This window comes from Benincasa hispida, chromosome 2, assembly GCF_027475165.1.
Source record: "Benincasa hispida cultivar pf3 chromosome 2, pf3_genome.v1.1, whole genome shotgun sequence".
Taxonomy (NCBI): domain Eukaryota; kingdom Viridiplantae; phylum Streptophyta; class Magnoliopsida; order Cucurbitales; family Cucurbitaceae; genus Benincasa; species Benincasa hispida.
The window spans coordinates 70335749-70352272 of record NC_143479.1 but is presented as its reverse complement, the minus strand read 5'-3'; the positions used below and the strand labels follow the sequence as shown (position 1 = coordinate 70352272).

General features: G+C 29.7%; 2 protein-coding genes and 1 non-coding gene across 3 annotated transcripts; 2 read left to right on the top strand and 1 right to left on the bottom strand.

Annotated features, from left to right (window-relative positions):
- The first annotated feature begins 248 nt into the window (after positions 1-248).
- LOC120070926 (protein indeterminate-domain 12-like) lies at positions 249-7402 on the top strand. The gene is made up of 4 exons (XM_039022837.2): positions 249-748; positions 2862-3261; positions 4981-5374; positions 6917-7402. The coding sequence occupies exons 1-4, from the start codon at positions 595-597 to the stop codon at positions 7268-7270; spliced, it is 1302 nt and encodes a 433-aa protein (XP_038878765.2). The 5' UTR covers positions 249-594; the 3' UTR covers positions 7271-7402.
- Positions 7403-10927: 3525 nt separating this feature from the next.
- LOC120071605 (protein SRC2 homolog) lies at positions 10928-12135 on the top strand. Its single transcript, XM_039023955.2, has one exon. It carries the CDS (start codon positions 11083-11085, stop codon positions 11956-11958), a length of 876 nt encoding a protein of 291 aa, XP_038879883.1. The 5' UTR covers positions 10928-11082; the 3' UTR covers positions 11959-12135.
- Positions 12136-13308: 1173 nt separating this feature from the next.
- Positions 13309-13379, bottom strand: TRNAG-CCC (transfer RNA glycine (anticodon CCC)). Its single transcript has one exon. It is a non-coding gene; the product is annotated as a tRNA-Gly (tRNA).
- Positions 13380-16524: the final 3145 nt, after the last annotated feature.

The following is a 16524-nucleotide window of genomic DNA, read 5'->3' as shown; positions in this document are numbered from 1 at the left end:
CCAAAACATATCAATTATGATTTAAAGCAAAAATTTACCACAATAGTGAACTCAAATAATTGTTATATGAATTAATCATTATATAAGATAAAAGTTAGTTCATATTTTCAACATGTTAAAAATTTAACATAACCCAAATTGGGTATCAATTATTGTTTGATATTAAAGTGACATATCATTAGTTTTCCTTAATTAAAAAGATAAAACAATTGAAATTATATAAAGAAGGATTAGTGGCATTTCCTAGAATTCCAAATAAAATTAGGGGCAAAGCTTAGGAACCCATATTATAAATTCTCTAGTGGGCAGGCCAAAGAAAGATCCCTTTTTTTTCTTTTTTTCCTTTTTTTTTCCCCCCTTTCTTTCTTGTTGCCTTCTATAACCTCTAATTTGCATCTTCCATGAAAGCTTCTTCTCTTCACCAAAAATGGAGCCCAAAATCCTTCCTTTTCTCTTCCACTAAACCCTAATAGCCAAGCCCTTTTTTTTTTTAATTTCTATTTCTAAAGAAAATAAGAAATTAGTGTTTTTAGGGTTTTCTCTCTCTCTCTCTCTTTTTTTTTTTTTTTTTTTTTTGTAAAAAAACATTTCTCAATGTCCAAAATCTCAGGGTGTTCTGATGATGGTGGGAGCTTTGTTTCTGATGGTGAGAAATTAGAGAATCAGTTCAGCCATGGAAGCTCTCAATCCCATCAATACCCTCAGCTAAAAGCTCCCAAGAAGAAAAGGAACTTGCCAGGAACACCAGGTAGTTCTTTTTTTTTCCCTTTTCTTCCATTTTATTTAGGTTAAATTACAATTTTGGTCCTTACGATTTCGAAAAAATTAAGATTTATCTCCTAAGATATGATAAAACTTCGTAAATAGTCTATATGATTTGATAATATTCATATAAATAGTCTTTGCAGTAGGAACCATTTAAGACAGGTTTATCAAATTATAGGGACTAAATTTTAGAAATTTATAATTTAATTATATATTTATTATGGTGTTGATTTAATTGACATATGACCTAAATTATTTAATCTATTACAAGAAACAATTTTATTTTAGTTTTTAATTTAATAAATCAAGTCAATTGGGAGGGTTTTGATTCCATGGAGTGTTTTGTTAAGTTTTGAGAAGAAAAATTCTAGTACTATCGTAATATAGAATTCTTCCATTCAATATTTGGCATGTTATTTAAAAATATACTATATTTTCTTTTTCAAACTATGCATTATTCTTAAATGATTCTTTTATTACAATAAAAAAAAATGAGATTTTCAAAAATAAAAAAATAAGAGAAATTATTTACACAAAATAACAAAATTTAATTATCTTTTATAGAGGTTAATAGAAATCTATAGTATCTCTTAGTGATAGAAACTCTATCAATTTCTATATGATAGATGCGGATAATAGTTTATTAATGTCTTTCACTTTTTTTATTATTATTTCTATGAATAGTTTGAGATGAAAATTTTCAATAAAAAAAATAGAAAGTAGTACTAAAAAATTTTAAATGGATATGTGATGTGAGTTTGACATAGAAAAAGATAGGAGAGAGAGAAGAAATTTCATAATTGGGGGTTTGAACAAGAGACTTTATTATTGAAATTATTTATTTTATTTTGCTTTTTTGAAAAATATTTTTGAAATTTGAAATATGGATAGAATTTTAAAAATATTTTTGGAGGGCAGAATACAAAATAATACCATAATTTAAATATCTGAGTAGTTGGAATGACTTTCAATTATTGGAGGGGGATTACAATGATTGCTATGTACTGTTTGGACTTTTCCCATCTTCATCATCCTAATTTTTAATGTTTTTGTTTAAAAAAATAATTATAACATATCCTAAATTTGTTTTATTTTATTTTATTTTTTTTAAATGCTATTTACATAAATTACCTCAAATACTTGTCCTAAATTTCATAATTGTATGGAAATGAAAATTATTTTAAAATATTTTTTAACTTGAAAAACCAAAATTAAATATTGAAAAATGAACGATGTCTAAATGAGCCCATTATATGGGGGGATTGTATGAAATTTTTAATAGTCATATATATATAATATTAATATGAACCATATATTAATTAAAGAAAATAATTTAACAGGAATAGTGAAACATATATTATATAAAATTTGAAATATTATATAGACTAACAATATTAGAGGTAGGTCAGAAAACTTGGCCAACCAAATCTGACCAATCTAATTTAAATAGTGTAGGGTAATACCATTTAATTTATTTTCTCCCAATTTAACTCTTTCTATTAATGTTTTTGAAAATTAAATCAATTAAAAAAATAATTTTTTATATTAGAATTTGATTAAGAATTCAAGTGTTTCTTAGAGAGATACAAAAATATAATTGAGAAATTCGGAGAAAAACCTACCTTTCAAAAATTAAAAGTAAATTAAAAGTAGAGGCTCTGTTGGATAACTATTTTGTTTTTTATTTTTAGTTTTTGGAAATTAAATTTATATACATCTCTCCCACCTCTAAATTTCTTGTTTTAATATATATTTTTTTACCAACGATTTCAAAAACCAAACCAAGTTTTGAATATTTTTTTATATAAAAAAATATTAAGAATTCAACAATTTTGCTTAAAGGAAGATAGAAACCATGATAAGTAGTGAAAAGAAGACAGGCTTAATTTTCAAAAACAAAAAATCAAAGACATTTGGTGACCATTTGATTTACAAAATTGATAACGAAAGAGACATGAGATTTCATCTCAAAATCATTTCACAGGGATATATGTTGACGTTTCTCATATTTTCAACGTGGGACGTTAACAAAAAATTTAAAAAAGGATGGTGATATTTTCATGAATATCGATATTCAAATCGTTGTATATATGTAGATCCTGATGCGGACGTGGTAGCGTTATCTCCAAAAACTCTTATGGTGACGAATCGATTCATTTGCGAAATATGCAACAAAGGATTTCAAAGAGACCAAAACTTGCAACTGCACAGGCGAGGGCATAACCTACCATGGAAGTTGAAGCAAAGGACGAGCGGGAGCGAGACAAAGAGGAAGGTGTACGTGTGCCCAGAACCGTTGTGCGTCCACCATGAACCGGCGCGGGCGCTCGGAGACCTCACCGGAATCAAGAAACATTACAGCAGAAAACATGGGGAGAAGAAGTGGAAATGTGAGAAATGCTCCAAAAAATATGCAGTTCAATCTGACTTGAAAGCTCATTCCAAAACCTGTGGCTCCAAGGAATACAAATGTGACTGTGGCACAATCTTTTCCAGGTTAATATATATTTTTACTTTCACCAAAGCGTATATTAATACATATATATACATACATGATATAAATTAGCTTATATTACAAAATTTACGATATTTGAATTTCAAATTTAGCTTCTAAGCTATAATCTACCAACTTGACATAAAATCGAATGTTTAGGGTTTTATTTCACATAAAATTTAAATTTATATTTCAAAATTTTATAATTTAACCATATATATTTTATATATAGATGTCATATGAACCATGAAATTAAGATTAAATGTAGTACGTCAGATGTGATGTTTGAAAACAAATAAAGATTAAAATAAAATAAAACTTAATGAAGATAGAACTATCGATAAAAACTAGAATAATTTTTTAATGCAAATTGCGAGAGCAAAATTAATATTTTAAAATTTTATTAAGAATAATTAAATTGACTTACAAGTTTATTAGGATTGGTTTAGTTCTAAAAAATATTAAATCTAAGTTGATTCAAGGGGAGTTTTCATACCATTATTAAGTTAAAGTATATTTGTCTTTTCTTATTATAAGTTTGTTTTATATTCACATGCCAAAACTCTCTATTACATTTCATTTTATACCTATGCTCTTAAAATTTGTATAAACTTTGTCCCCATACCTCAATTTAATGTCAAAACCCTATTGTCTTTTTTGTTCTTACTAGATGTCCATGAGTTACTAAATTAAAGATAGTAAAAGGTAAAAATTTAAGATCCCGTTTGGTATTTTTTTAAAAAAAAATTAAGTTTATATCATTCACATTTTTTACCATGATTTACATTTTTCTTGACTAGAATGGTTGAATTCTTAGCCAAATTCTAAAAACAAAAACTACTTTTTTTAATTCTCAAAATTTGGCTTAATTTTTTTTAAATCATTTGTGAAAAATCGATAACAAAAAAAAATTGAAGGTGGAAGTAATGTCCATAGCCTTAATTTTAAAAAATAAAAACTTAAAACAAAATAGGGCCTAAATGTTTTCGAAATTATTTCTTCATCAACTCCATAATGATGCAGCAGGAAACCGAAAAATCAAAATACCAAATCGATCCCCTGGTTTGGTTTGATTTTTAGTATAAAATTGGAAATTGTGCTTTTTATTTGGAGAGAACAAAAAATTATTGATTTAGATTGGTTTTGCATTAAAAAAACCAATCAAAATCGAATCGAACTCAAGGTATATATATACCCTTACAAATAAATTCTAATAATAGTTATCTTTTAGTATTTTAATTATAACGGTGCCTGTATTTGTTGTTTAGAAAAAGATCAATTATCATGGTGCATGCATTATCTTTTGAAAAATGCAGAAAAAGGAAGAAAAAAAAAAAGTCCAATTTCAATATATAAAAAAAGGATTGTCCGATTTTAATTTGAAAATAACACAAAGAAACCAATACAAAACTATAATTGGAAATAAAAATTAAAAATGGAAGAAAAAAAGACAAAAATTTGAGAACAAAACTAAGAACAAACTCGAAATAAAAACTAAATCCATTGATTTTGTTATTTATTGGACATCCATTTGATTTCCTGATTTATAAAATCGATTGATTTGATTTAGTTCTTAATTAACTCCAAATCGATTAAACTGATCGAGTAAGATAAATATCTAAGATAACTATTTTAAACAAAAATTTGTCACCAACATATTTAGGTTGCATCATCATAAACATCTCCTAAACTTTAATTTTATTTTTCTTTTATTTTTTCAGAAGAGATAGCTTTATCACCCACAGAGCATTTTGTGATGCCTTAGCACAAGAAAACAACAAACTATCTCATCAAGTATCAACAACAATGGCTTCCACCGCCATTAATGCACCTTCCTTTCTTTCTCAATCCCCCGTCCTTTTGCCGCCATTAACGCTGCCCCATGACCTTATGCCTATTCCTCCAAAGCCCTTAAACCTTTCTGTTGGATCCATGTTTTCATCTTCCATTTCCAATAACTCCACCACCGCCGCCAACGACGGCCACCACTTTCCCTCCCCCTCTGCCTTCATGTCCGCCACTGCCCTTCTGCAGAAGGCAGCTCAGATGGGAGCTGCCGTTAGCGGTGGTGGAAACTCTACTCTTTGTTTGGACTCGTCGATGAGCCATGAGAAGGTGTTGAATAATACTACTCTCAAACTCAAAAGTTTAGAAAAATAGGCTAATTGCTTTATAGGTTTCAATTTACGTATCATAAGTATGAGCTTTTAGTTAATTTTTTATATGACGTATTTTTTATTAAATAAAAAATTTTAGGCCTTAATAAATAATTACCATTTGGTTTTTGGTTTCTCAAAATTAAGCTTACAAACATATCTTACATCTCTTATTTCTTACTTTGTTATATAGTTTCTACCATCAAGATTTTCAAAAACCAAATAAAGTTTTGAAAACTTAAGGCCCCATTTAGTTTTTTGTCTTTGTTTTTTAAAATTAAATCTATAAACACTACTTCCATCTCCAAATTTATTCCTATGTTATCTACTTTTTCTCAGTTGTTTAAAAAACTAAGCTGAAATTTGAAAAACTAAAAAAAATAGGTCCCATTTGGTAACCATGTGGTTTTTTGTTTTTGTTTTTGAAAATTAAGCCTAATGCAATGGTTGTAACAAATGTGGTTTCTCGAATACAATGGTTGAATTCTTAACCAAATTCTAAAAACAAAAACAACATTTTGAAAGCTACTTTTTTTAATTCTAAAAATTTTGCTTGGTTTTTTAAATCATTGGTGAAAAGTAGATAAAAAAGGGAAAAAATGAAGGTGGAAGTAGTGTTTTATAGGTTTAATTTAACAAAAAAAAAAACGAGACTGTAATTTTTAAAACTTGTTTATGTTTTTGGAATTTGGCTAAGAATTCCACAATTGTAGTTAAGAAATATGCAAATCATCGAAAGAAATGTGGATGAAATAAGCTTAATTTTAAAAAACTAAAAATAAAAAACAAAATAATTATCAAACGAAACCTAAAACAAAGTAGTTTTTGAAACCTATTTTTAGAATTTTGTTTTTAAATATTCAAAAACCAAAGCCTTAAAAGATCAAGTGATTATTAAATAGGAATTTAAGTGATGAAATCATTTACCTATTAAATGAAATAGAAATATATTGGTATAAACATGTCAAAGCTAAAAGTAAGTATTTACCAACTTACTATTTATATGTACACAAACATTTTTACGATTTTTTTTTCAAACAAAATTTGACTGCATCTTAGGTTACAAATACATGTTACATTTGTACGTCCCACAAAATTATTCATATATAACGTGGCATGTCACAAACTCTTCTTACTTTTTAAAAAATAAATTTTAGTTTTTTTATTGTAAAAGTAGAATGAGAGTACAAAATTGAGTGCTTGATGCTTCTTTTTTCTTTATAACTTTGATTTATTTTAATTCAGTTCATGAATCAAAATAATATCAGATCTAACATTTATGGATGAAAATATAATTCTATAACTTCATTTATCTATATTATTAACATATTTGAGTTACTCTATGTAAAGCTCAATTTGTATATTAATATTTACTTGGAAGAAAATTATATTACATATTTCAAACATATAATTGACCATTGTGATACATATTTAAATTACTATTGAATCAAAGTTATGTCAATTTATAGTATTTAATCTTTTATTCATATATTCTTAACAGAAAGGTTTTGTAACAACCATGGCTCCCTCTTCCTTCTGTGGGCTATTAGCTACCAACTGTTTGCAAAAATGTCAAGAAGAAAACATTTTGTCCCATCTATCTTCCAAGGGCAAAGCTGCGGACACGGAGATGATCGTCGATGACAACATTCCGATGCTGAACGGAGTGTTCAATCAGCCGCTCGTGGAGGCGGCGAGGACGAAGACGATGACACTAAATTTGTTGGGGGCTGAGGGAGGAAAAGGAATGACATTTCAAGCACAAGAAAATGTGGGGTTTGGAGGGCTTGTGGAGAATATGAGTTACTTTAGAAACCAAGGAGCCAATATGGGAAGGAATATTTGGGAGATTTGATAGTTTGAGAGTGAAAGCAAAGGCCATGTGATTTGTGATGTTTTTTTTAATATAGTTCTCCTCCTTGTTAGAAAATATTAAGAAACATTTTTTCCTTTTCAAATGACAATTATGGATAATTTTATATGCTCATAAGGAAACCTAAAGTCATATACAATTAAAAAAAAAAAAGACAAAGAAAAAAGAAAAAACATAGAACTATATGAATACACACAATTTAACTATGTGAGTTGATGATGTTTTTTTTTTTTTTTTACTATATAGTATGTATCCAAGAAACTTAATATGGAGAATATCAGTTAAATTGATGAGAAATACACATATAATATATGCCAATTATAAAATGCTTCACTAAAAAATTCTAGACCATTATCTATTTTAAGGAACTTTATTTGTCTAAATGTGTTTTGTTTCTTTATACCTTAGTTTTCTTTCTTTAAATTTATCTAGAGTTTGGTGTCTTGTTTTGTTTTCGGGAAAGAAAAATAGCAAGTTACACCCATTAAAAATTGACACGTGTCAATTTTTTAAAAATGATTAAAAATATTCTTTTTGTGTATGTATAAGAAAGGGGAGTATGAAAGTTGCACCTAAATATTGCTCTTAGAAAATATATCAACTTTTTCCAGAATAATAATTAGTGAGTTAAAGAAACTACCTTGAATCAATTGAAGAGGGTACTTGTGAGAATGTCGCAAAGAAGTCTTTGTTAGCATAATATGTCAATGATTTGCTAGCATCCATCTTGTTGGTAAATAACTTTTATCTCAAATAAGCTTTATTAGGAAGATCTACTATCACTACAAGAAATTTGGGCTTTATTATCGGTTGGAAAAATTAAAAACGGATGTATAATGTCGGTTAAAAAAAAAGTGAATCTTTAATGTCGGTTTTAAACTGACATTAAAGATACATTTTAATTAGATTACAATATCGGTTTAAAACTGACATTGTAGATGGCCATTTATTTTTTTCTTTAGTAAAAAATATCCTCTTTTTCATTTCTCTCTCATTTCTCACTTCTCTCCTCCAAACTCTCTTCCATTTGACCAAATCTCACTTCTCTCCTTTCTCACCTCATTCGTGGATAGGTGCAGATCTCACTGTCGTCAACTCTATTCATCAAATCCGTTCGTGGAGGTGTCAGCGTTCAAATTTGCAGTCAACACGTCACCAGCATTCAGATCTGCAGTCAGCTCGTCGTCGACGTTTAGATTTGCAGACATTGACGCTCGTTCAACTCTGAACATCTCGCTCGTGTGGCCAAATCTGAAGTTCACCTCATCGCTGGTGTCGGATATGCAGATTGTGCGATCGTGGGTTTTTCAGATCGAGTTGTCTATTTTCCCAATCCACTTGTTGGTCTTCAGATCTAGCCGTTCAAGTTCGTTTTTCAAATCTATTCCAATCTTCGAGCTCCAGGTCAGAACCTTTCAAGCTTGTGGGTTGAGTGAAGCTCTTCATAATTTTTGTGTGGGTTGTTTGAGTTGTTTGCTTGCTCCAAAGGTAAAATTTTCAAATGTTGTTTTCTGATCGACGACGACTTCAAAACTTTATCAATAAATTTAAGGATTATCATGTCATATGATGTAATTTTATCTTTCTTTTCATTAGGCATTGTGATCGGAAGTTTGTAGGAGTCAAAAAGGTACACTTGTATCATCTTTTGTTGTCCAAGAATGGTTATAATTTTTAGGAGCATACATGCGTTGGGTTGGGTTGGGGGATTTTTTGGGACCAACCCGAAAAATTCAGGTTGGTTGGGTTGGCTACCCGAATGACCCAAATAAGGTTTCCAACCCAATCCTTAAGATATGGGTTGGGTTAGATTGTCGAGTTATTTATTCTTCTTTTATTTTTTTATTACATTTTTTATAAACTTAAAAATACTTAAATTTGTGTACACATACTAATAATTAAAATTTCATAAAAACTCGAATGTTAAATGTAAAAATCCAAGAAATCTATTATAAACTTCATATAAATATCATAGTTACAATATTTATGAGTTATAATATATATATATATATATATATATATTTAATAATATTCGAAATTTGGGTTAAGTTGTAACTCTGAATTTTTAGAAGGGTAATCCGGACCTATCCAACCTGAAAAAAAAATCAACCCAACTCAATCTACAATTAAAACTAACTCGATCCAACCTTTATAATTTAGTTGGATAATCTGGATTATTCGAGTTGTCGAGTCATTTAAACCCTCTAATAATTTTTACCTTCTAAAAGTAAAATTTACTTTACCCTTAAATTTCTTTATGGCATAACGCGCAACAACCCAACCATTTTAATTTTGACTTTAGACTTTAATTTAACAGATAGAATTTAAGAGAGATTTATTATAAGTAACCATAGTCGCATTGGAAAAAAATGGTTAAAATAACAGTTTGGTTCTCATGGTTTTCTTATCACTTTAATCTCTTTTACTTTCCAATGTCCAAATGGATGTATTTTCAATAAATCTTGAAAATTATTTTTTGTAATTTGCATGTATAATTTATCGACATAATTATTATAGCTCAAGTCCATAAGATGTTGGGGTTGGAATCTCACTCTCTTGAGATAGGTAAATTAAAAATAAAATAATTCACCACTATTTTTTTTTCTCTTGAAAAGTTAACTAAAAATTAAGCATTGGGAAGTAATTATAAAATGGGTTAAATGTAATATTTAAAAGTGCAAAATCAGGACAAACAAATTTTAAAATATATAGACCAAAATAATAGTTAATAAAAAGAAAAAGAAAAAAAATACTTTTTTTATCCTTAGATTTTAAACTTGATTTCTATTTGGTCACTATCTAGGTTTCAAAGTGAACTACATTAAGTTTTGAGTTTGTTTTCGATTTAGTACCTAAATTTTAAAATGTTTCAATTTTACCTTTAAGATTTGAGTTTTGTTTCAATTTGATTCCTAAATTCTAAGATCTACACTTATAATCTTAATTTTTCACTAAATACTCCGTTTGAATCTTTAGTATTAGAATCAATTAATTAATTTAAAAGACTTTAAAAAATTATAATTAATTAAGTTTCATCATTTTTCTCATCATTATTATAATTAATTTTGACATTTCACCCATTCACTCATATATATATATATATATATATATATATATATATATATATATATATATATATATATATATATATTCTTTTTCTTTTTCTTCTTAAATCCAAACAAAACCAACCAACTATCACACTTCCAAAGCTCTAAATGGCACTCTTTAATTAGGTCTAGTTTAATGAATTAGTCATCCCATCATCACTTGGACATTAAGCTTATTTCGATTATATTTTTTTTATTTAAATTTCGATTTGAGTTATTCAAATTGCATTGGAATTGTCATTTCAAACCCTACGCAATGAACACTTCAAAACACTGAATAGATTAATTCAAGTTTATTATCATCAAAATATTAATTAATTAATTAATTAAATTAGTTAATTTGAAAATTAAGAGGAAAAAACCATGAGACCAAAAGCCTATTTTTTTCAACAGGAAAAGAAAAATCAAAGATGAGAGGAGCAAGAGATGAAAGAAAAAAAAAATACTTTTCAAAATTAGAAGTAAACGCGTAAAGTTGATTGTTAAAATTTGGTGGGGACAATAAAAGCATTTTAATGGCGACTAGAAAATTCCTCTGCCTCTACTTTTCCCTTCCAATAATAACCATTTGAAATTATTTCCTATTTTCAGCTCTTAATCCCAAATCCTTAAATTCTTCATAATTTTCCACAAAAATTCTCCCACTCCCTCAATCGTCTTCCCCAAATAGCTTAATTTCTCAAGAAAATGGAAGTTTGGCCATTGGAAATCAGAATCATCAAAGCCAATGATCTCAAAGACGTCAATCTCATCACTAAAATGGATGTTTACGCCGTCGTTTCCATCTCCGGCGACCAATTAAACAACCCCAAACACAAAACCACCGTCGACAAAGACGCCGGTGCCACCCCCAGTTGGAACTTTTCTATGCAATTCACCGTCGACGATGCCGCCGTTCAGGACAATCGCCTTACCCTCAAGATCAAGCTTCTCTCTAATCGGAAATTGGGAGATAAAGAAATTGGGGTTGTTTATGTTCAAATCAAGGAGTTGTTTGATAATAGTGTTCATCGTGAGGGCGGCGGCGATGACGAGAAGGCCACCGGAAACGAGGAGAAATTTGGTAGTTATAGTGTTCGATTGTCGAATGGGAAGTCAAAGGGGACTTTGGATTTGGCTTATAAATTTGGAGAAAAATATAAAGTTGAGCCGTCGCCGGTACCGCCGCCGCACACGGTGGAGACGTATGGCATGAAGGGGGCGGAGGCGCCGCCGGTTATGGCTTACCCGTCTACATTTCCTGCTTCTAGCTCTTCATATCCGCCGCCGGCGGATGCATACCCACCCCCACCCGGTGGATATCCTTACACTCCGCCGCCGGGGGCGTATCCACCGTCGCATTCGGGTGGATATCCGCCGCCGCCGCCGGCAGGTTATGGTTATCCACCGCCGGGGTATGGATATGGTGGCGGTTATCAACCACCGCCTCCGGGGTATGGATATCTGCCAATGCAGCAGCCGCCGGAGCAACCGAAGAAGAGCGGCGGCGGCGGAATGGGAATGGGGCTCGGAGCCGGTTTGCTTGGCGGGCTGTTGATCGGAGATATGATATCGGACTTCTGAGAAACCCAGATGGCAGTGGCGGCCACGACGACGGCGATGGGGGAGTTGAGACAAAGAATAGAATATGATATATGGAAAAATTATTTTTATGAAATTATTTGTTTCAAAATGTAATAATTTTAAGCATATTTTGAAATTTGAAAGTTGGACTTTTTCCATAGAGTTCATTTCATATAATATTTGTTTGTTACATAACTATACCAATTCTTTCACCATAATTTCAAGATTGGAGGGTTAATTAGCATCAAAGTCAGAGTTTCGATTCTTCGATTTTATATATGATAAAAAAAATTTGAAGTCAAACGACCTTCACCATCTTCCATTCATCTTTTTTTTCTCCTTATATAATAACACGTTGCACATAAAATTAGTAGTTCTATTCCCGTACTAAAAAAATAAAAATATATTTTTTTAGTACCAAAATATATCAATTTATATCTTTAAATTTGATGGGTTGCATTCATTTGAACCTGAACTTATAATTGTACCAATTTAAACCAACTAATTTTTTAAGTAAATCAATTTAAAACCTCTATTATGTTCTGTCAAGAAAGACTCATATAAAACTTTTGAATAAATTATTACATAAACTTTCATAAATGAATCCATTTAAACTCTTAGTCAAATCTCATTTAAAAATAATTCATGAATTTATTATAATCGCCCATTTGGTAAAACAAACATTTGAAATAGCCTATATGTATTTGAGAATTAATGCATGAACGATTTTCAAGGGTGATTGTAATAAAGAGTCTAAGTTGATTGGTTCATGAAAATTTAGGAGTTTAATGTACTCAAATTATAATGGTCAAACGATATCGATCAAAATGGAGGACAATATAAATTAATATACTTGCCAATGTTCAGTAAAAAAAATATATAAATTATAAATATAAATCTATTTGAGAATTAATGTATGAATGATTTTTAAGGGTGATTGTAATAAAGAGTCTAAGTTGATTGGTTCATAAAAATTTAGGAGTTTAATTGACTCAAATTATAATGATCACACGATATCAATCAAAATGGAGGACAATGTAAATGAATATGTTTAAAAAAATAGAAATTTAAAATATAAATCTTGAAACTTATAGACCAAATTGAAATTAAACTTAAGCTCAATAATGAAATTATAACATTTTGAAATTTAAAGAATAAATTAAAGTAAATTTCAAAACTTAAAAACTAAAGATACAATATTTTAATATTCGATAACTAAATAGAAATTACATTCACAATCTAAACAAAAAAATATATTTTTCCACGTGACAAAATGATGAACTCGATTAAAAAATGGAAAGAGATAAAAAAATAATAAAAAAATATATATAGAACAAAAATAAAAACAAATGCGCATCCGGGGAATCGAACCCCGGTCAGTACCGTGGGAGGGTACTATGATACCACTACACTAGATGCGCTACCTTGAAGATAATTGGTTTAAAATTAAATTAGCAAAGAATATTATTTTGCTCTAAACTTTAATAAAAGTGGGATAAATTCTTAAATTTAAAAAATATTATGGCTATTACGTCTTTGACCTACTTGATATTTTGAAAGCACTATTAAATGTAAATAATAAAATAAAGAAATCAATAGGTGGAAATAGTATTTGTAAGTTTAATTTTTAAAATTAAAAATTAAAATTAAAATAGTTATTTAATAGGGGCATTATGAATCTTATTAAACATAAGATCAATTCTATAACTAATTATGATGATCAAACTATATTATATGATAAGGTGGTTATCATATATATATATATATGATAACCACCTTATCATATAATATATATTAAACTATATGTTATGTCAAATATAACATATAACCTATGGTTTAATATTGTATCATATATAATATAACCTATAATTTTAATTCTCTCATTAATGGTATTTAATATAAATTACATATATATTAAATTTAATTATATGAATCCAATTAACATAATTAATATTTGAATCATATTCAAATATTTTTTCCCTCAAATAAATTTCATATTATAATGTATCATAACATTATAGTGATTATATCATATATAATTAAAGTAACACTAATTATATCACATACAATTAATTCCCTCAATTAAATTGAACAATTCAAATTAATCAAAAATTGATTTTCATTAAATCTTTGTTGAGCTACAGAGGGGAGCTCATCGACCTGTAACTTAAAGTTCCTTAAATAATTAATTAAACTTCCTTAATTAAATTATTCAACATTCATTAATTGTCGGGCACTCTATTAAAGATTGACAACTACACTCTTTACACTACAGATAAATTTCTGTGTCCATTGGATATAACCAATCAACAACATAATGACCCTTTACAAATTGCTCGTAAGTACAATTAGGTCAAAATTACCATTTTGCCTCTGTAGTTATATCTAACTCCTTAAGTATCACTGATCTATCTAATGAACAATAAGTCGTAATACAACTATAATCAAACCCTTCTCAAACTAGGAAAGGATGTGGCGTCACGTTGTTCAATCCTCGAAATCAGTCTTTAAGGGAGAAATTTATCTACTTACTCCGACATTTGGGAATGAGTGATTCTGTCTTGTGTAGTTATGTTGTCAACTTCTCAATCAGAAGAATCCCCAAAACGGTAGGCTTATTGAGTCGGCGATCTGGCCATTTTCACCCATATAAATCAAAGGATCGTCATCAGAGGTAAGAGTTCATAACTCACTCAGGATTCAGGTCATGTCACCTATGGTCATCCTGGTGAAAAGTAAGTCTCTATTATGAATGGTGTTATATAATGTGACTAGTCATTTCGTGGTTTGGTCTTATACAAAAATTTTTACATAAAACACCCCGACTCATATGTCTCCACTGAATGATCAGGCTTAGATCATTTGTAGCACTTTACAACAATTTAACACCTACAAAGTAGGTCATATTCATAGTGTCACAAGGATAAGGTATCCAACCTTATCCATCTATAATAGACCATTTAGGTTATCACTTAAACATGATTCATCTATATATCTCTACATACATGTTTAAGTTATAGATGATAACATTTAATGTTAGTATTTTGTGAGTTTAATGCTACTAAATGTCAAATAACACATCTCATATTTGATTAAATAAATAAAATATTTGTACAATACAATTACAAACTACAAGACCCTACGAGATTTAGGGCATCAACCCCAACAGGGAGTTCGCTGACTATTTCTCATTGAGAAAATTCTCACACACTATCGGAAGTCGAAGTTCTCACACACTATCGGAAGTCGAATTTCCTAACACTAATATTATAAAACTTAAGGGACTCTAAGTACACTTAAGAGGGAGTCTCACATCTAGGGGAGCCTAGGTGGTTAGTGAGTTGAGCTCTACGTGAGTCACTATAGTGATTGTGTATTACAGATAAGTACTATGTTGTAAACTGCTTAACTCTTTAATACTAGTGGATTATCTTTCCTAGGCATACTATCCCATATGTAGGTGGATTATCACCAAGCTAGGTTACCAACTTTTGTATGTCTTTACTTGTTTACTTTCTGTTAGCATTTTTGTTATTACAGTGTTGGTCAATACTTTTTATTTAACATCCATATTTCTAGTGGGGAGTCGTCCTACCACTTTTTCAATTGGTATTAGAGCAAGTTACCTTCACCTCAGATACTTCGATCATGGATGGAATCAAAGAAGGTGGCTCTACCACCCGTCCTCTAATTCTAGATGGAAATAATTATTAATATTGGAAAGCTCGAATCAAAACCTTTCTGAAATCGATAAATAGCAAAACTTGGAAGGCTTTGGTCTCTAAGTGGTCTCATCCTACCACCAAAATTGATGATGGAAAGGAAATCTTGAAGCCAGAGTGTCGGTGGTGTGGAGAAGAAGATGAAGCTTCAGTTGGAAATTCTTGTGCCTTGAACGTCATATTTAATGGTGTAGATAGCAACATAGTTAGACTAATTAATACTTGTGTCTTTGCTAAATAGGCATGGAATATCTTATCTGTTGCTCATGAGGATACTTTTAAAATCAAGATGTCAAGGTTGCAATTGTTGACATCGAAGTTTGAGAATCTTAGAATATATGATGAAGAATCCATTGCTGAATTCAATGTTCATCTGCTAGACATTGCAAACGAGTCGTTTGCTCTTGAAGAAAAATTTTCAGATGAAAAACTTGTTCGGAAGGTGCTTAGGTTTTTATCTAGGAGATTTGACATGAAAGTCACTGCCATTGAGGAAGCTCAAGACAACAAAGTTGAGAGTAGATGAATCATTTGGTTCTTTAGTCACGTTTGAGATGTGAAGGAACTCGTATTGAAAGAGATCCTTGAGTGAAAGCGGATCATCCAAATTCCATTAATCATTGAAAACATAATTTACAATAAACATACAAGATGCAATACATTCAAAATAAATTATAGCATGCTTGGTACAAGAAAAGGATTCATCAAAGCGTTGGTTTGCCCATGCTAATGTTCGTTCACATAACTCCCTCGAACAGTCACAAACTCAACAACTCTTGAAGACCTTCTTCAAGATATTCTCGAACCAAAAAAAGACACAATCACAACGAACCTTTGGTATTCT